This window comes from Ictalurus furcatus, chromosome 8, assembly GCF_023375685.1.
Source record: "Ictalurus furcatus strain D&B chromosome 8, Billie_1.0, whole genome shotgun sequence".
In the NCBI taxonomy this organism is placed as follows: Eukaryota; Metazoa; Chordata; class Actinopteri; order Siluriformes; family Ictaluridae; genus Ictalurus; species Ictalurus furcatus.
In genome coordinates, this window is record NC_071262.1 from 12798122 (window position 1) to 12819194 (window position 21073).

Genomic DNA, 21073 nt, shown 5'->3' on the forward strand with positions numbered 1-21073 from the left:
GTCCAAATGTGTTGGTGTTTAACAAATAAAATCCTACAATCGTTGATGTTGTAAAGTTTTTTTTTGTTAGGAGACATTTATCTAACATTTATTGAAGGAATTTTGGGTGTCAGCACTTTGTATCAGTCTTCATGATTTGCAAAGTTTCCCAGCAGCGGAAAGTCTTTAGGAAGAGAAATTTACTCTTTCCAGGATCTCTGTAAAATGAAAAGCTGCTGTTTTTGAGAGAGAGAGAGACAGAGAGAAAGACAGAGAGAGAGCAAGAGACATGCTTGTGAGGGAATAACTGTTTATTGAGGCTATAGTGTAAGTGATAACAGGTACTAACTTGTTTTCAGACCTTCCACAAGGAATACCATACTTCAAACTGTGCTGTCATACAAAAATAATCCATTTTTACATGGTACCAGCACTCTGCTTTGCATCGCGCCGCATCACACTACATCGGCATGGACTATTTTTGTATTATTCGTATATTTTTCTTATGAATATATTGTAATCGAGTTCCAGGTTTCCATTCAAAGTGAATGGAAACCTGTTTCCAATCATTTTCAAATAATTACTGATTCCAATCATTTCCCCAATAATTATTTGTTTCCAATCATTTTACATCACAAGCATGTATTTGAAAGCACATGAATCTCAAGGGTCACAGAAATCTCTTTCTCAGTTATAAACCGATGTATAAAAGTTCAGTGTTTGTTCAGTTCAATGTTTCGAAATGAAGTGGCATAGCTGGCTAGAGTAAAGCAAATATTTAACCAGGCTAGACTAACTGCTGGAAACAAAACTGTACATCACCCAATTAATTAATTAATTAATTATACAAAATGATAATTTCACTAGGGGCTGCTTTAAAATTGTGGCCTACATGATGGATTATTTGAAGAGATAAATTGTTGCATTTCTTTCAACAACAACAAAAAAAGCCTTAGGTAATTTAAATATCAATTCATCTTCATAAAGTGAATTGATTTCACAAAGATATACACCCCAAAGTGTAAAAAATGACAGCACTGTTAACGTTAATAGAGTTGTTATTAAACTGAATAACTAACTGTGTGACTGGTCTGTATTTAGCCCTCTGCTGCTAAGGATTAGCATTAGCATTAGCCTGGTGTCTTGGTGCGACTTTTAAAGCGTACCGGAGACGCGGTGCGGCTGCAGACTGGCTTCATCCTCAGCAGCACATAAACACACGGAAATTCAACAACGTCAAGGTAACGTAGCTCGCTGTATTTTAGTATTCGCGTTATTAATCTTTTTTAGACCGCATTTAAGTCAACACATTAACTACAATATGTTTCAATCATTATATTATACATGCTTTGACTGCGTCACCCCATTGAACCAGAATGGCTAAATAGCTTAGCTTAACTAGCTAACATTATGACGAGTTTATCTCTGGGTGTTTTTTTTTTGTTTGTTTGTTTTTAACCCCGCTACCTTGCTTTGGTAAAGCTGTGTTTAAAGTGTGTATCGTTGAAGCGGCTTTTAAAACAAGTGAACTGCGCGGTGATAAACGTGAGCTATCGAGCTCTTGGTGTTGGCGGAGGTATTTGCTAGCATGCTAGTTCACACGAGTTAGCCTGCAGATGTGTGTTTGTTAGCTCTGTGTCTTTTCGATCTGTAACCCGCAAACGTGTCATATGTGCGAGGAAGATTGTCTGATTTGATCATAGAGCCAAGTAGAACTGCAGTCTCACTGAAATACGACTAGAGAGAGGGATTGGATGGGGATGATGTCCCTGTAAATGCTGAGCTATATACGTGTGTGCAAAGCTAACACCACCACCACCATCAGCAGCAAGCAAGTAGAAGCTACATAGGTTGAGGTGTCAGACACGGGCCATATTTCTGTTTCCCACAATGCTTCAGTCGCACAACCGGAAACTGACCTGGCAGAACCGTCTTTGGCCCGCGTCATGGCGATGGCGTTAGAGGAGGAACCTTTTAGACATTTAACACGATGAATAGGGACTTAAACATCGACGACTTTAGACAAATCTTCGAAAGTGATAAGCAGTGGTTGGCCAGAAAGCAGTTTATAACCAAACACATTGCAAACTATGACACGAGTGACAGAGATCATGGTGTGGGTCAACCACGTGTTCATGAGATGCAGGTGGGTTTGTAGGTTTCTTCTGAAATAAAAAAAAAAATCCAGATGAGGAAAAATTATTATATAAAGCATTTTGCTATGATATCGGCTGACGCCGATAGTTCACCTACAGACAGTGATCAGATTTCCGTGTTGAAGCGATAACTCTGTAGGACATTAGCAAAGTTATAAATGCATATATAAATGCATTTTTTTTTGCTCTATCTGGCAGCTATGGCCCACAACTGATGCAGCGAGTGCTTGAGATGGCAGAGGGGATTCATGTTGGCGAAATGCCCTCGTATGAACTAGTCTCAAGTGCTGAAGCAAAAAAGAGGCCGAATTCATCTGATGGAAGTAAGTTGTAAAGCACTCCCTGATGTTGTTACTTCTACCAATGTGCACTATGTTCACACACGTAAACAAGGTCGACTGCAAATGCAGCTTGATTTGTCTGCCTTGTACTCCACACCATGAATAACGCATTATTAAACACGTAAAGGTGTACTTGTCAGGATTAGGGCTCTAGCGGTTAAATCGGTTATGTACAACCAATATTGGACTTTTTTTGGTTGTTGTGTTTTTTTTTAATGCTTTTTAACTTCCAGTTCCTGCCCATGTATACAATGCAGAACCCCAGAATCTGTAACGTCCAGCAGACTTCAATTAGACTATTATCGAGGATTGTCATGACCAGTGGTGGTTCAACCATGAATCATACATTCGACAAATGAAGGATAAATTATTTTGAGTGAGAAACCGTTTTTGTTTTCAAATATTGCAAATTGACAAGAATTATTGTTTATTTGCTCGCCTTTATAGACGTGTGGGATTGTGGGGGCAGCCTGCTCAATGTCCCAGCTTTGTGATAAGCACCAATAGAGGCTCATTAGACCAGGAATCACGCTGCTTCGTGCTTGGGGGAGGAGCATCGGACAGGACGCTTAATGCCTCTTATCTCTCATTCATTTATAAGTTTCGCTAGCAGACCACCAGATTAAAACTTTTGAAACAGTCCATACAGGAAATGTTTCAGGAGGTTTCAGACTGAAAATGAATGCAGCAGAAGACCGACTTAATAACTTTGCATGACAGCCTTCCTCCAACAGAAACGCTGTTTGAGCCGATCACAACTGGGCACTGGAAATGCATCCGTAATGCCAGATTTGAACGGCTATGCATCCCGGGTGTTCACTTGTGATTCGATCACCCAGGTGTAACTTTTTAAAAAGTACTCTACAGCCGCCAAGCTCATTTTATAGCAAATTATCAGAATTAAATCTAAATATAGCTGCAAGCAGCAATAGCGGAGTCCTCCTCAAGGTTGCGGACCATTTCAAAATTGACATGGTAGAGAAATGTATCCCACAGCTATAACGTTTCAATGCGTTTGGATCAATGGCAGATTTTAAGTTTATTTTTGTAGTTTTCCACAAATGATCATTGTAGAAAAAAAGTCCATGATGTGGACATTATTGGTTCTTTAGACTTTTTTTGTTCCCCATGAGCAACAAGGCATGCATACCAACTTTCAGACATTTTGGCCTGATGGAGTAGAAATGTCATCATTTGGAATGTGTCAACTTTGACCTATACTTTGTTTAGGCCCATGCTTTCTGAGAAGTGTAAGTCTAGTCTCTAGTTACATTGTGCCAAAGTAGAACAAAATTGACCAAGCTTCGTGGTTCTGGAGAAGAAGACTTACTGTTTCTGTTAGCATTAGCTGTGGCCAAATCAGCCACAGCTAATGTCTGCCTAATAGACAGGTCAGCCCATGCTTGCCAGAAAGCCATGGATGTGTGTGCATAGCCCCAAGCAGACTGTGGAGGAAAGGAGACATCCACTGGCAAAGTGCACTAGCATTTAGCCGAGCATGCATATTTCAGATTCGCAATATATCTATCTTTCATCTTACATTCACCTATTTCTCAGATTTGTTACTCAACATCGTCAAGAGTCTTCATATGAACTGGTGATTGAATCGTAGTATCCGTTTCATGACTAGTGGATGTGTAAAACATTATTTTAGCGTTGGAGATAAATTATTAATGTACTTGTTTTTGGAGATATGAGGTTGCCATCGCACATGGTAACATACTGTAGTATCCTGTTTGCGTGTGGCACAGATCAAGTCCCCGTAGGTTAATGTTCCATTGATTTATGGATACAAGAAAGATGTGCAGCAGTTGTCAATTCACCAAAATGTAAATAGTTCGACAAATTTTTATTTGATTCCTTATTGCTGATCACTCTGTATAAAGACATGTATCCCACACATATGTACCACAGTTCAATAATAATAATAAGAATAATAATAAGAATATTAACAATAACAGTAGGTTAAATCCTAATAAATTGCTTGCCTACAAAATGCAAAGCATGTGTGCAGACAGTGTGTCTCTGATGTACAGAACCATTTCTGTTGTAAGTTATATTGCAAAGACTGTCTGAGGGAAAAGGGATTATGGAGTAGATAATGTCCATGCATTATTTGTGTGGTTTAGAGAAGTAGCTTGCCTGGAAATGTTGCTGAAACCTGTAACCACACCTGTTGTATCGAACACAGTTGAACAAAGGTATACTTAATACATACTTATTTAATGATTGTTAAGTCAGACACACATTGATGGATCTTATTTCACTTTCACAATGAACTAAAAAAATGTCCATTAAACGTAACAGAAATCGAGGGCACCACGTCAGCGCACCTTACATCCAGAGAGTTCAAACCACCTGTGTAACCGTGACTCATTCCAGATTCACATGTCTATGGGGGGTATTTTTTGCATATTTTTGCATTCCGCTGTTAAAATGTGAAGCTTCTACGCAAAATATGTGAAGGTAGGCAGGTCTGAAATAGTTCTTTTAATTTCTTTTCCCTTTTCCATCTCACCCACACCACAATTTGAATACCTCTGGTCTAGAGTGATTTGCTGCCCTGTTTTTCTTTGTAATAAGCTCACATGAGTTTTTCAGCTGACTGCCACTAATGGTGTTTTGTTATTTAGCATCATTAGTATTATTATCTGTAGGGCTGCAACTAACGATTATTTTTATAATCGAGTAATCGGATGGGGGGACTTTCGGTACCATTTTTGCATTTATTTAAAATAAAATCCACAAACTGAGTGTTACAAATATAAACACTCATAAAACTTTACATTAACACAACTGTCTAATTTTTTATATATATAGTGTGTGTGTGTGTGTATGAATGTATGTATAATTTGTATGTATGCATTACTTTAATGGATGCACAAAAAGCACAGATAATTAAACTAAAGTCCTAAATTAATAATAAAATCTCCCTTTCACTGCACCTTGTGGTTTCTGTTACTCACTGCCTTTAGACATATTGTTTTAATTCTGTTTACTTTGATCATACTGTTTTAATTAAACATTGCAGATCTTATTTCTGCTCCCACTGTTTATCATCGCGTCTTCACCACGAGTGAGGAGCAAAGCGGCCTTGTTACTAACACATCACTTCCGTTATAATAAACGACAGAAGTTACACTGCAAGGGTATACACAGCATATAATGACAATAAGCGGGAATTAAACATTTTAAGCAGCTCGCACCAGCTTCCCCAACCCCTTGCACATAGTGGAGCATTTTGGATATAAACAGAAGTTTGTGCTCGTGCTTCACTGTCGTACTTCCGTGCTACACAAACTCTGCTTTATAAAGTTTACATGGTACAGTCTTCTCTGCGGCATTTAATATAAAATGTTCCCCAGCGTTACGCCTCCGTGTGATGACAGGTCATGTTGGGTATAAAAGATAACGTTGTCAAACAGTAAACAGGAAATTTATTTTCGTTGACTCTGGGTAACGGCTAAAGCTAGCAGCATTGTGTTACATACGTATGACGTCATGTGCCACTTTTTTTTCCAGTTAGTAAAAGAAACAAAACAAATGCTACTGTTCCATTTGAGAGGATATTACCTTTCTAAAATCCGCACACTAGACGGTAGAGTACACGGTGCATAGTGTAAGTGTATAGTACGTCATTTGGAACACAACTTTAGTATTTACTCTCCGATGCGTGTTTTCGGATCAGAAGTAACTTGGTGAGTAAACGCACCCTGTGCTGCGCGCAGACCAACTAATCGATAATGAGATTCGTTGACAACGATTTTCATAATCGATTGTAATTGCTTTTATCTATTAGTTGTTGCAGCTCTACTTATCTCTACAGGTATTAGCTGAAGTTATATACATTTCTCTAAACATGGTTCACCCAAAGCCTCACGTTACCTGGGTGTCTAAGGTGGTTTTCACACTGGTCACGTTTGCTGCGGTCCGAATCCAAGCGCGATTGTTCCCGGCGCCCCCCGCAGTGTTGGCCTTTCTTCAGACTCGCTTGATTCTATCGAACTCCAGTGCGTTTGCATTCACCTTACGTCATCACAAACGCGCATGGAGAACACAACGCGACTCACTATATATATATAAGTATACAATTTTTTTTTTTTAGAGATGCACCGATACTAAATTTCTCAGTCGATACCGATAACCGATTATTCAGAGTGATATCTGATACCGATAGTTCTGCCTTTTATTAATTTTAATTAATAATAAATTTCACAATTCTGAAAGAAATGCAAATAAAACATTATTCTCTCAATTTCAGCAAGTTATTTCACAGTAACTGGTCTCATAAACAGAAAACACATTACTCATTAACATTAACACATGAACTAAATTCTGAAGATTAAAGTAAGATTTCTTAACTTATTGAATGTTATTAATTCATATTAACATTGACTGAACTGTAAAAAAAACAAAAAAAACCTGTTAATCTCACATTCTCTCACCACAAACAAAAGCATTTCCACTTCTTCACTGACATCAAACTGGTAATATGTAATATAAGCTTTTTTATATATTAACATTAACTAGATATGAAATACACTGCTCTACAAATATATTTTTCTGTGATTATATATACACATTTATATATATCATATACTTTTTTGGTGCACTCACCTTCATTAAAATCTTTTAACGGTGTACTGGCCCGCGTGCAGCGCGGGGGAAAACTTTTTTTTAATTTGACTCGACGCCGAAAAACTCCCGCTTCACTGCTGCTCACTTCCAGTGTAAAATTTTAGTAGTGCAGAGATTACAGACTGCAGTTTTGTTGTCATTCCACACAAGAGACGACATCTTTACACACAGCATGTAATCGATGTGTTTTCCCGCTCTCTTTTGATTGACAGGATATAATCGGCCCTGATTATCGGATGTTTTTAAACTATCGGTTGATTAGCGTGTTAAAATAGCCTTTACATTAGTGCATCTCTAATTATTATGCGCAGCAGTGGACCTCTTCTGTGTCTCATACCGTTCCCCTGCCACTCACGGTACACGTGTGTTGTGGAACCTAATGATGTCGTCATCGGCTAAAACACACACATACACTCAGGTTACTTTACTTCCTGAACAAGTGCGGACCCGAGTACGAGTTGCGTTCGCATTCGCAGGAGTCACGGCCTAGTTCTCGGACCACCTCCTAAAGGTAATCTCGGGTTCGGTATCGCGGTGTGCTTCCCGGTCCACATGACATCTTTCACATTGCCAATTTTTCGTGCAAACTGCTCTGTTTCAGAATAAACTGCCCTTGTGAAAGCCACTTAAGTGATAATAAATCAAGAAGATACATTTTTATGTAAAGCAGGCCATTCAAACAGTTTTCAAACAGTCCTTTATACAGATGCATATACAGATGAATGTTGCTAATTCCATGTCCATTGAAATCCCCTTCATAAGTAATAAATGACTCTGTCTGGGAAAAGCACTGCCAGTGTTTATTCTCGTTTTACTGCATTTTCTTGGAAGCACTGTGTGTTTCTTTGCTCACAGTAAAAGAATCTGTCTGTGCTGGGTGCTTGCCAGATTCCGCCATGTTTTCCTTTCTGAACAGGCTGAGATGGGGGTAGGTGTAGGAGCTTTGGGGAGTGTCTATAAAAAGACTGACAGGAGGCCCATGTAAACACAGACAAGCAGGCTGCTGTGGAGTGCAGTTTTCTAAATTACACACATGTGCTGATGCCATTTTATGTTTTATATCTTTTTATTTTTATGTATGGATTTTCATGGTTTTTACTGGTTCAAATCTACTGTTGCACCTCTAAATCACTACATATGTGCTTTTATGCTTTTTTTGTGTTATACAGCTCCATTTACACACAATAATCCACATTATTGGACTCATTATGATGCTGCCCTTAATTGTGCTGCTTTTTCAGACTAGTACTGCACATTATTATTATTATTATTATTATTATTATTGTAACTTTATTTAACCACTGTAGTCACATTACTTTATTTAACACACTGTAGTTAAAATCTCTTCCAGTCGAGCTTTGGCGATTTCAAACAGCACTTCGATACAATTAAAAGCAAGAGCATTTATAGTGAGAGAAATCCCCTATAAATCTGATGAGATTAAAATGGAATTAAATAAGAACTAGTTTTTAAGTGCTAATTTTACTACATATAGCACAGGATTTTTACTGTCAAGTCATTTATAATATCATGAAGTACTTTGTTGGTTGTATGTTTCCAAAAAAAAAATGGACTAGAGAAATGTCAAGATATTATTGCTAATTAAGAACTACTTAGTCGCTAACCAAGGACTCAAGTATTTTAGCCATTGAGGCAGCTTTGAAACAGGGCAGTAGTGGATTTTGTTTTTTTTTTTTGGGGGGGGGGTTTAATTAGCCACATCCGATAACACGTTACCCCTTCAGCATTTGCAGAACTAAAGCAAATTTCTTCTTGTGTCTTATTTTGCTCTTATTATAAATCAGAACATATCTGTTAAAGTATCAGCAATCATTTCTGTCATAAGTTTGAGAAAGAATGAATCTGTGTCCTTTGGTCCAGTAGATTTAATTATGTCTAGTGTTCTATGTATTGAAAAACTGCTTCTTCTTTACGGAGTGTACAGAGTTGAAACTGGCCACCTCTTCTCTTTTTCAAGTCTCAATTGCTATATGCTGATTTGTCACCGATTTAAAATAAATGACCCTCGTTTGGAAAAAAAATGCTGCTCTATTGTCCAGAGATTGTGAGGTCGAATCGCTACAATGCCACAGCCATTTAACGCCAGAAGTCCAAGAGAGCAGAATTGGCCAAGCTGTCTCTCTCTGTCTCGGTTTCCCCTGTCACTCAGTGACGCTGGCCAATCACAGGCATCTGTGAGCTCATGCCTACTGCACATGTCTCAGAGGAAGCATGTACTAGCCCCACTCTCCCCGGTTGGTAGATGTCATGTGATCGGGAAGAGTTGGTGAGTAGTAGGCAAGGCCAAATGGGGGAGAAAATTATGCCAAGTTTGCTGCCAAATCTATTTTCCTTGCTTTTGCCCAGGGCTAATTTCCATCATAAACATGTTCAGACAATTCATACACTATGGGCAAAAGTTTGTGGACACCTGACCATGACACCCATTTGGTAAATTGTAAGTGGTCTGCACTCGTATAGAGCTTTTCTCCAAAGTGCTTTACACTGTGTCTCATTCACCCATTTACTCACTCACACATACACAAACACACACACAATCAGTGGTAGCAGAGCTGCCATGCAAGGCGCTAACTTGCCATCGGGAACAACTTGGGGTTCAGTGTCTTGCCTAAGGATACTTCGGCATGTGGAATCATGTGGGCCAGGAATTGAACCTCCAACCCTACGATTAATGGACAACCCGCTCTACCACCTGAGCCACAGCCACCCATTTGTGCTTTTTGAACATCCCATTCCAGATTTAGTCTTCCTTTGCGGTCATGTTAACCTCCGCTTTTCTGAGAAGGCTTTCTAGTAGATTTTGGAGTATTGCTTTAGGGATCTGCCCATTAAGCCACTAAAGCATAGTGACGTCGGGCAATGATATCGGACGAGAAGGCCTGGGGCGCAGTTTGCATTCGAGTTCACCCAGTTCAAGACTGTTTGCAGGTCATTCAAGTTCTTCCAGTCCAACCTTGGCAAAACATGTCTTCAAGACCTTGCCACATGGTTAAATTTGTGAGGCTTATTTATTAAAATAAAAGCAATTAATGTAGATTTACTAGGGTGTTTTGAGTCTGGTTACATGGCTATTATTAAAAATCGGTGTATAAATTGAATGAGAATTGTATTTGATTATATTGCTATTTCATGTGGTTTTAATATTTATTACTTCTTGATAATGTTTATTTGTTCTGTAGTCATGTCTATTGTCTATAGTAACATAGCTAGCTTAAATGAATAAATATCCCAATGCACTCATTGCACAAGGACAACGAAGCTTTGAATATTGAATCTCTGTGTTGCTTGTTGGATACAACATTAAGTTTATAGGTAAGGATAAGAACTGAAATCATTTCTCTTGTTTATTTTAGGAGAGGAACCCATGAGGAAGATGCCAGTGTCCAAATTTGGCCCGAGACCACGATTCGAGCCAGTATACTTTGTCAGTGGCAGCAGCAGCAACACCAGTGGATTAGGGCTTGCTGATGAAAAAGAAAACGAGAAAGATCGAAGGAGCGGGGAGGTGAATAGCATAAGGCAGAGGGAGCCAGACCAACCACACAGCAGTAGCCATGGTTATGGCCCTCCTCCCTCCTCATCATTATATGGTTTTGACTCTTGGGCTGATCGTAGAAGCAAGGACATGTCCTTCAGCAACAAGAGCGGTTTTGGTTATGGCAGCAGAGGGCCTACCTCAAACTTCATGGGAAAAATGCAACAGGAATACACAGCAAGATATGAGGCACACAGTGCAAGACAGGCAAACTCGCCTCCTCAGTCAAGCCGATTTGATAGCTATTCAGGGGGAAGGCCTGGACGCTGGGATTCTGGACGGCATGGCTTGGGCTTTGGGCGTAAGGATAGACCATCATCTAGCAAAGGTTTGACTAGAGCCTATGACAGCCCAAGCAGAGCCAGTCCTGGCCTTCTCCCGACACCATGTATGCCAACCCCAGTTCCCCCAACTACCCTGGATGAGAAGCAAAGGTTAATTACCAGGGTTTTATCTGCTGTAGCAGTTACACTCCGAGACCCTGCATTCGTGGGCGGACCTGATGGTCCAAATTACAATTTCATTCTCAGCCGCAGCATTCAGTCTTGTAAAACTAACCCTGAGTACATTTATGTTAACTTAAAAGATATTCCTCCATCTGACCTTCCTAAGAACAAGAAAGTACCACCTGAGGGCTATGCATGTGAGTTGAGATGTTCAGGTGTGTACCTTGCAACAGGCTACTCTGGCAGCAAGAATGGTGCCAGGGACCGTGCGTCAGAGCAGGCTGTGAAGCTTTTCATGAAACCAGTGGAGGTCCGTGTAGTGCAGCGTCTGTATAAACGCAATTATGTCAATGACTTGGTAGTGTGCCAGTTGAACACACCCACCCCTGCCTTAGTTCCGCCTCTACGTAACCCAGAGGACAGCCCACCACCCAGTACCAAGGGTCAGTATGTGCCTGATAAAAGCAAACATTGGACAGAGTTTGTCATCATGGAAAATGCCCATGACGCCATTTGCATCCTCAACAATTCTGCTGCCTATAACCGTATGAAAATTGACTATTCCTTTGATCCAGTACCTAATAGCAGCGCATGGGTGTGTAGTGTATACTTGCAAGGTGAACTTTTGGCTCAAGGCAGAGGGACAAAAAAGAGCTCTAAACACACTGCAGCTGAGGAGGCCGTAAAAAAGCTGCGAATGAACCAGGCAGTTCGCCAACAGCAGGAACAACAGGAACAATACCAACAGCAGCAGTTCTCTCAAGGATACCCCAATGTTGATCAAACAGTTGGAAGTGTTGGCCAGTACGGTGGGCGAAAGAAACATCTCAGTGAACTAGTTATTCTAGAAAACTCTGATAATGCCATTTGCATCATTAACGATACTGCACAGTTTAACAAGGTGGCTGCAGACTATAAATTTACAGTGCTACCAGACCATCGCTGGAGGTGCGAGGTCTATATCGAGGGTCAGTTTGTAGCCGAAGGCATTGGTCCCAAAAAGACCGTCAAACACATTGCAGCCGAGGAGGCCATTGCCACTCTAAAACGTACACAAGCAGTGGTGAAATCGAACCTTAGAAAGGAGGGCAACGTAGACGCCATTTCCCGAAATCAAATTCTGGCTCGTGGTGGGGAGGAGGCCGCACAGCAGGAAATAAAGGAAGACAATATTGGTAACCAGTTACTCCGTAAGATGGGCTGGACAGGTGGTGGGTTGGGTCGAGAGGGAGAAGGCATAGCTGAACCAATCATGGTTAAGGAACAGTTTAGTAGAGAAGGACTCGGTATGGACATGGAAAAACATGGTCATTTGACGAAGCGTGATATCGAGGAAATCATACGCACTTATGCTTGTTCAGAGCGCCAGGATGACCTGCGATTTTCCACCGAGCTCAATAACGAAGAGCGTAAGCAAATTCACCAGGTCTCCCAAAAATATGGGCTGCGGAGCAAATCTTACGGCCAGGGAAGACACCGCTTCCTCGTGGTTAGCCGGAGAGTGCAAAAGGATCAGCTGATTGGTCAACTGCTGCAAGAGGGTCAGGTGGGACGATATGAACTGGTAAAACCTCAGGCCCCTGAATGACTAGACCTCAACGAACCCTACATGTGACCGCGACTGAGTAGAGCAAATGTACATATGTCTATTGGTTTCAAAAACAGTTTCAAATGTATTTTTCAAAAAAAAAAAAAAAAAAAAGCGTGTCCACTAACATCAGTTGCTTCTGTCTTCCTGGCAGAAGGATCATATTCTATTTATGGCACACTCCTTCCCCCACTCATGTATTGCCATAGATTTTGAGGATTATAACTAATTTGAGCAAGGCACTATGTTGTACACAAGCGACTTACTAAGATTAGTCCTATCTTGTATCCTGTCATTTTTATAGACATAAATGTTGGTAGTGAATTCTATGGCAGCATGTACTATAAAACATTCCATTTTCATGATGAACAGCATGTCCTGTTCCTGTGCTGGACCATTTACATGCTAACCAAAACTGTAATGAAAATGCCAGATCATGAAAAGAATTACTGTTTCACATTAGTCACATTACAGTCAGGTAACTATTGTTAGTGGTATTGTATACACCTATGGTATCATTGAAAGTTAGTTATCTTCCCTAGACCAATGCCTGAGCAGCATTTGTGCTTTGCTCACAAGTTTTTTTTTGTGAGATCTATTGTGTCTGCTTGTTGTATATTAAAGAACATAATCTGGTCAATATCTCACTAGTTTATTTATTTTAATCGCTCTTGTTATTCTGCACACCCTCAGGTTAACAAACTCACAGATTAATTTACTGTTTATTTACAAGAAGTGAGAAAATGTACAGTTTTACATTGAGTACAAGTACAAATCCAACTCAAACTCTGGATGTGCATTTGAAAAGTGATGACCCTAAAGAATTCAAATGAATATCACATAAACGCAAACAGCATCATGCCCAGGCAATGAAATAATTAAGCCAGAGGGGACTGCAAGAACTGAAGAAATGGCCAAATAGTCATGCAATTGGGATTGAACAAGTCAAAATCAATAGACTGGAAATATCATTATCAGTGTTTCATAGCTCAGATTCTAGGCTTGGGATAAAGGCTTCTAAAATGAAGGCATAGCTCTTATCAGCCATACATATATATATATATATATATATAAAAAATTCAAAAATATTAGCACACTTTTTTTTCTTTTTTATACATGAATTTGGGGAAAACAGTTGTATTTCAAATTAAATCAACTCCCATACATTTTTAAAAAGAAATAAAACCTTTTTTTTGTAGCACATCAACTTTATATATAAACTGTTTTCAGATTATAAGTGTGATAGCATCTGTAAGTTTTAAAATAAAGAAATTTAGATTGACATGATATTCTGTACTTTGGCATTCTTCCTCAAACACCTTGACAATAAAACTGGACTGAGGTCAATAAAAAAAAAAAAAAAAAAAAAGTATTTTGTAACAAATATATAAAGAAACCAATAGATGCAAGCAAGGATCCTCAATAAAGCTTGATTCACTGGAACCCACAACCTGAGCATCCAGTTAGTAATCAGTTAGGATCAAACCAAAACTAGACAGCATAGACGTTCATGACAAACTCCTGCACAGAGATCAAAGCTTTCACACACAAATCAAAGAAGGGCGGGCTTGTAACCTTGAGATGGCAAGGTACGTTCAGTTAAATGAAGAAAACATCATTGTCCACGAGCAGGATTCAGCATGAAGATGGGTAGGCCATGACACAACAGCACTCTAACCTTGCAACAGCTACATAAGACAACTCTACAGAGTAAGAACAGTATTCAAAACATAATGTGGATATATTTGACTCTTTACGTGATGGGTTTTCCTCTCGATAGCTGAGGCCGAGTATTGTCCATACACTCTGTACTGTTTGGGGTCAACAATCCCGCCAGCTCTGTTCCACAATGGCAGACACGCGCTTCTCATACTCTCGCTTGTTCTCCTGGTACAGCTGAGCCGCCTGGCTGTTGGCAGGACTGTTTGGGTTTGGCTCGTCCAGTAGAGACTGCGTTGGGGGGGAAATGTACATGTAAATCTTGAACACAAAGCAACCTTCGTTATTTGAATACGTCACATTAGGCCAGGTTTATACTTGCTTTTGATGGCTGCCGTGTGCTTCTGTGTTCAGTCAACACGGCCGAGTGTGAAAACATGGTGCACGTGGTGCAGTACCAATATAAATAGCAGGGACAGTATTGCGCAATGTCACACAATGTCCCCAACGGACTGAACGAACGATAGCAGTCTCTCAGATTACATATTACTAGCACTAATCAAACGCGTGTTCTCCATTGTCTAGATGGTGGTTCTCAACCTGGGGGGGCGCGGAGAAATTGGAAGCTAAAGCGCGAGGCCTTACATTAGTTACAAAAGCTTGAGAAGCTCTGGTCTAGATTGGGAATAAATGTGTGTCCCAGAATAACTGGCATGAAGTCACTAAAGATTTTACAGGTCTGTGTAATGAATATGAAGTGATTTGGTTCCGACACGCCAACTATTACAAGTTGATTTTTAATGTGCAAATGTTGTACACAGGCAAGTATGTGAGCAGTGCCACATGCACACGTGTAGTCACACCAAGTATAACTCAGGCCTTTTGTGTTAAAGCTGATTTTGCTGTAAATACCTGTATAGATGTTAAAATTGAAGAAACATCATATGTTGGACTCCAGCGGTTCTGAAGAATGTCCAAACATATACTACCATCTGCATAAACTAAACAGAGCAAAATAATTATGTAATGTATGAGTTTACCCATACACATTCCAGTAAACAAGTCTTAAGGTATTAAGAAAGGAAAAAAATAATAATTCATTCATTGTGTGAAGTAAAACTTACCATTGGGGTGAAACATTTTGGATACAAATCGAACTGTGGGTGGTTTGTTCGGATACTCTTCTGTGAATTCTATTGTGAGTTTGAAAGTTCCTGGGGGGAAATTTTTTTTTTTTTTTTTTTTAAATGATGATCATGAAATAAATAAAGCTTCAACACAAAACATCACACGAGCAAATAACATTAAAAGAATCATTTTAGCCATTACATTTTCAATGCTTGTTTTGCTTTATTTCTCCCCAAAAAATAAAACAGACATTATTTTTGAGAACATGGAAGGATGCGTTGAATTTATTCAACTGATGTTCGAAATGAAATAAGTGCCAATGTGAGTTCGATTGTTGAATCCGCTTCAGCTGCATGGATACAAGCTCCCACCCACTAATCTCTTATTGCCAAGTCATATGCATAAAGCGCTACTGATGCCCTACATTATGTAGGCATTCTGGGAGTTCACCAATAAAAGAAACGCATTCAGCAGCCCACAGTCATCCGAAAAAATCGGACAGAAAATGGAGCATGGAAAAATACTGAGCAAAGCAGATGTGCTTGAGTCTGAGATTTCGGCAATGAAACATGTTCTCAGATGCATCAAAACAGCAATTCTTTGTTTTTAAATTGAATTAATACCATCGTGTATGCTTATATAGAGAATTATGGAAGTTTGTTTTGTTTTTTTTTCAACTGCGCTCATCTCCACCGTGCAAATTAATCCGACAGCAGACATTTAAATATATAGTATACTAGTACACAAGTGAAGAAACCCACACCGAGGACACCCATTAGCCACTAGCTGGCCTAGGTTAGCATGCTAACTGAAACAGACCACAGACCTGTCAATATTATGTACACCAAAAGCGAACGGATTGATTCTTGCAAAAATACACATAACACATCAAAAACAGCCAGTTTAGCATCCACCAAGTTATTAGTTATACTACTCTACTTACTGTAACCTGATTTCAATAGCAAATATTTACATCTTTCGGAAGTTGCACCAGAATTTACACGCACTCTGACCAGACGAGACTTTGAGTAGTCAGATAAAACTGAGTAATGAAGTCTGAGCAAGCAGGTTTTATGACTGACCATACATAACTTTAAATAAATAAGGGCCATTGAGTTTCAAAATGTAAATTCTCAAGATAAAAAGGATTTAAGACTGAAGGCCACTGAACACAGGATATGCAAATGGTGGCAAACAATAAAACAGATACTATTAAAAGCTCTGCACAAACATGTATTATGGTGTGGTAACTCTAAGGATGCACCTAGTTTCAAAATGTTATTCTGCAGCAGTGTTTGTTTCATTGTTGGGGTTTTTTTTTTTTTTTTTTTTTTTTTTTTTTTTTTTTAAAGAAGAGGTTTGTTCGTTCGGACTTGTTAACGGTCAATAATCACATTATTTTCATTTAAAGAGCAAGTCTACAGCTTTCTTTAATGAGATGCGAGTATTTTGTACGGTCACATGGAAGCATTGGTAAGCCTAATGTTTTAGCTCTTTAATACACCCATGAAATTAACCATGTTATGCCTTGTGAGACACTGTTTCTTTAACTATCATTTTCAGAACTACTGTTTTTCAAAGCCATGTAAAATGACTTTTGGTATGCAAAGACCTCTGTCTGTACTGGCAGGCACATCTTTCCTAACTTGACCTCCGACACCGATATCCAGCTCCAGCCTTGAAGCCAACTATCTGCCCTAGTATCAAAGTCAAGTAAGAGGATCACCCACAAACAGTCTTATCACCCCAAACTACTGAAACATCAATTCAATGGTATAGCAATGCCCTTTTTTTCTAACTAAATACTACATGCTTCACTCACCTTTGGATATAACTTTAGGTAAACCCTAAACCAGGCTAGAAACAACTAACTGGTGGGAAAAAATGGCTGGAAAAAATGCTTTCATAGGATTCATGTCTCTAGTGAACCTACCCATATCACAGGTGAAAAAGGTAACCATGGCACTGCTTTTGATTTGGGCCAAAATTACGAAACTGTGTCATCATGCCTTCTGGGTGGACAGATTTTTATTCTGGAGCTCAAAATTTCTCAATAGCTTAGAGGGTCCAGGATATTTGTAGCTTTCACAATATATTCAAATTACAGGAATTTCCCCATACTCGCATTTTCAAAGATGAGGACACAAAATGACACCAGTGACGACATTCAATTACATGGTTTTAAGGGAGAAACTGCTTCGAGTATTATGGATCTGATTAAAAACTTTTTCACACTCACTATTAACATTTTTCTTTATATAGTCCTGTTGTCATCTCCTGTGAAATGACTACCAGCAAAGAAGTAAATAGTAACCTAACCTTCTTGTGCTATAATGTTACAGTGTCATATGTTAACATTTTTTAAATCACCTATACAATAAAGTAGAAATGTTTTCTCTGAATTTGTTGCCCCCCCCCCATAGGTGCATATGTCAACTGGAGCGGCAGCTAGTAATAATGATATCAATACTTATGCTAGTGTAAAAAAAAAGCCTTTACTGGAGTAGCTATTTTAGAGATCATAATCAAAGTAAAGCACGTACTGGTGTTACGTGTACACCCCTACGAAAAACTAAAACCTATTTCACAAAACTTTGAAGCTGTCCCTGCTGCTGCACAGTATTTTTTTTTGTAAAGCATTACATTACAGCTCTAACCCAGAGGACAAAAGATCCTGCCTTTAATGAATGTGTGAACCATTCCTAATGTTTTAAAGATGGACCCTCACAGTGCCCTTAGCTCTATCACAAATAACTGGCTTCTCTGAATTTCATTTTGTCAAGATATTCCACTCAAAACCATCAGAGATTTGCTCCTTTCTATTCAACACAAAAGAGTGCGGTTATCTCCTAATTCAATCACACGACAGTCGATGAACTGGACAACCTCTCTGGAATGATTACAATTAGTAAATCTGCCGTACGTATTTGTCAAATAACAAATGATCAACAGGGCTCTTGTAAAGTCTATACTCACAAATACAGGGTGTCCCAATAGTCTTTAAACAGTAGATAGGCTAAATGAACACGTTTTAGCAAAATGTCCTCCAAAATTGCTAAAACACACACACACACACACACACACGTGTGTGTGTGTGTGTGTGTGTGTGTGTGTGTGTGTATATATATAAGAATGCCTTTAAGAATGCCTTTGACAAAAGAAGAACGTATTGAAATCATTCTCATGGCTGGATCACAAGCTGTCACAAGGTTGTGATGGACTTTAACAGGAAGCACGGCGATTGTACGCACAGGTCAAACTTATTAACAAATTCAACAAAACTGGAAGTGTTGCGGACCGACCGAGAAGCAAACATCCACTGACGAAGACACGACCGACATGGTGCTGGCAAACATAGTCCCTATGTGTGGAGCGTTCTGGGACACCCTGTAGTACAGGGCTCCAAAATACCCTGCATTTTAGAATTTGGTATTTCATAAACAGAACAAAAAGTAGTCTTATCTGTTTTACAAAATTCGAAACAGGAATTGATCAAGTCTGAGCTAACTTACCATCTTCAAAAGGTGTCCCCTCTGGACTACAAGACAAAAGGAGTTGAAAGGTATGTTAGTGTCTTTAAAAAAACAGTCTTAGACAAGAACCAAAAAGACTATCATGTACATACACTTCAGTGAATAGTTGAAGGCAAACAAAACTTGGTGGGTAACAAAACATCTTGTCTTACAGTGTGATCATCATAGACACAAAACATGAGATAATAACTACAGTGAACCAGTGTGAATTAGGGATGTGTGACATCTTATCGTTTGTGATATACCTATAGAAATTCTCCCCACAATAAGAATGAATCTTCCCGTGATAATACCAATAAAGACTAGTTGATTTCTGTGTATTTCTTTGTGCGAGCCATTCGCAGCTCACGTGCAGGCGGTCGTGAAGCTGAGGAGGAGTTCATCGCTAAACGAGGAGCTACCTCTACAATCTGGAACTTGTTTGATTATAGAAAATCAGTTTTACTTTTAGATCAATGTTTATGTTTCTGAGGCTCTCGAGATCACAGCTATCACTCGTAGCCAAAAACAGTGGTGCACAATACTATATTTATATCACTGATATCATTATCACAATAAAATACCAGAAAATATTGTGATATAGTTTTAAGTCCATATCGCCCATCCCTAGAGTGAACCAGCAAACTACTCTGACCAGCAACCTTTTTACTGGGATATGGAGAACAGCTGGCTGGGCAACTGCCAGTTGATGAATAATGTTCTCACTGCATGCTGCCAGGTAAACACCTGACAGTCGCTCCTGTTCATTACAGGGTGTTCGGTGATACTTTACCCAAAAATGACAGCGTTCCAGACCATGATGTTATTTTCTGATGGGGCTCCACTAACTCCTGCTGGAGGATCCTCCTGCAGTCTGGGGGGGGGAAACCAAGTTGAAAAAAAAAATCCCATGACACTGAACACAGCAATGATATTATTTATAAGGCGTTCACCAATTAGACATCTTTAGCGTGCTGATGTACTATATTACCTAAATAACTCTGCTATTTCATTTCAATTCATTAAACAGCCGCCATGTTTGATCTACCAGGATAGCAAGCTAAAGCTAGCGACAGCCCTCAAAACAACCGAGGCCCTGTTTTTTATTTTCTTTTACAACGCTTACCGTTTAAAATCCCTCATTAAACGCCGTCGTGCTGGGGTAGACATCTTGTTTAATTCGAAAACAAAAACTTAATCATAAGGTATCGCAGTCCGTTGATTTGAATCCGGGTAAAATACTGAGTTTGTGGCGTTCAGGTGATCCGATTCGCGTTAACATTCAGCTTAGCTTCGTGCTAACTAGCGTCGCCTCCCTCCCTGAACTTGTGCAAGGTAGCCGCTCAAGACTGGACTATACCATTTAACTGGACCTGCGGGGGGAGACGGGTTATAAAGAGTTAACACAGATGGCATTAGGCCACAAATGGAACAAACTACACATACTGCATTCTTTTACAAAACAACAAACAAAACAAAAACAAGCACACATACACAACCTTCATGTTCGGGTGAAAGTGCCTTAGGTTTTTTTTGTTTGTTAATTGGACAATACATATAATTCGACAAAAAAAAAAAAAAATTCCCTGATATATGCCCACGCTCAGCATCTCTAATGAACACCAGTACTAATTTTGTTATGGCATTTGGCAGATTACATACATCTCATTTATACAACAGAGCAGTTGAGGGTTAGGGGTCCAGCGGTGGCAACTTGGTAGTCCTGGGATTTAAACTCATGACCTTCCAAACATGCACACAGACATACACATACCATGAGCAGGAGCCCCAGTAATAGCTTTGGAGCTCCATTTCCATATACATCTCAAATGCATCTCAACAAAGTAGAACATCATGGAAAAATTATTTTTTCTGTAAATTAACTCAAAAAGTGGAACTTTCATATATTCTAGATTCATTACACATAAAATTAAATATTTCAAACTTTTTTTTTTGTTTTAATCTTGATTACTACGGCTTACAGCTTATGGAAATCAAAAATCCAGTATCTCAAAATCTAGAATATATGAAGGCTCCGCTTTTTGAAGCGGGGGGGGGGGGGAAATTACT

General features: G+C 39.3%; 2 protein-coding genes across 2 annotated transcripts; one reads left to right on the plus strand and one right to left on the minus strand.

The window, feature by feature from the left end:
• The first annotated feature begins 1243 nt into the window (after positions 1-1243).
• nkrf (NFKB repressing factor) lies at positions 1244-14036 on the plus strand. Its single transcript, XM_053630872.1, is given in 4 exon segments — positions 1244-2085; positions 2087-2125; positions 2334-2458; positions 10489-14036. Coding segments are annotated over 4 exon segments (2496 nt in total). The 5' UTR covers positions 1244-1969; the 3' UTR covers positions 12705-14036.
• Positions 13367-20750, minus strand: ube2a (ubiquitin-conjugating enzyme E2A (RAD6 homolog)). The gene is made up of 6 exons (XM_053630871.1): positions 20130-20750; positions 19797-19877; positions 19004-19029; positions 15488-15577; positions 15276-15364; positions 13367-14654 (listed from the first exon to the last, which is right to left on the minus strand). Exons 1-6 carry the CDS (start codon positions 20171-20173, stop codon positions 14526-14528), a joined length of 459 nt encoding a protein of 152 aa, XP_053486846.1. The 5' UTR covers positions 20174-20750; the 3' UTR covers positions 13367-14525.
• Positions 20751-21073: the final 323 nt, after the last annotated feature.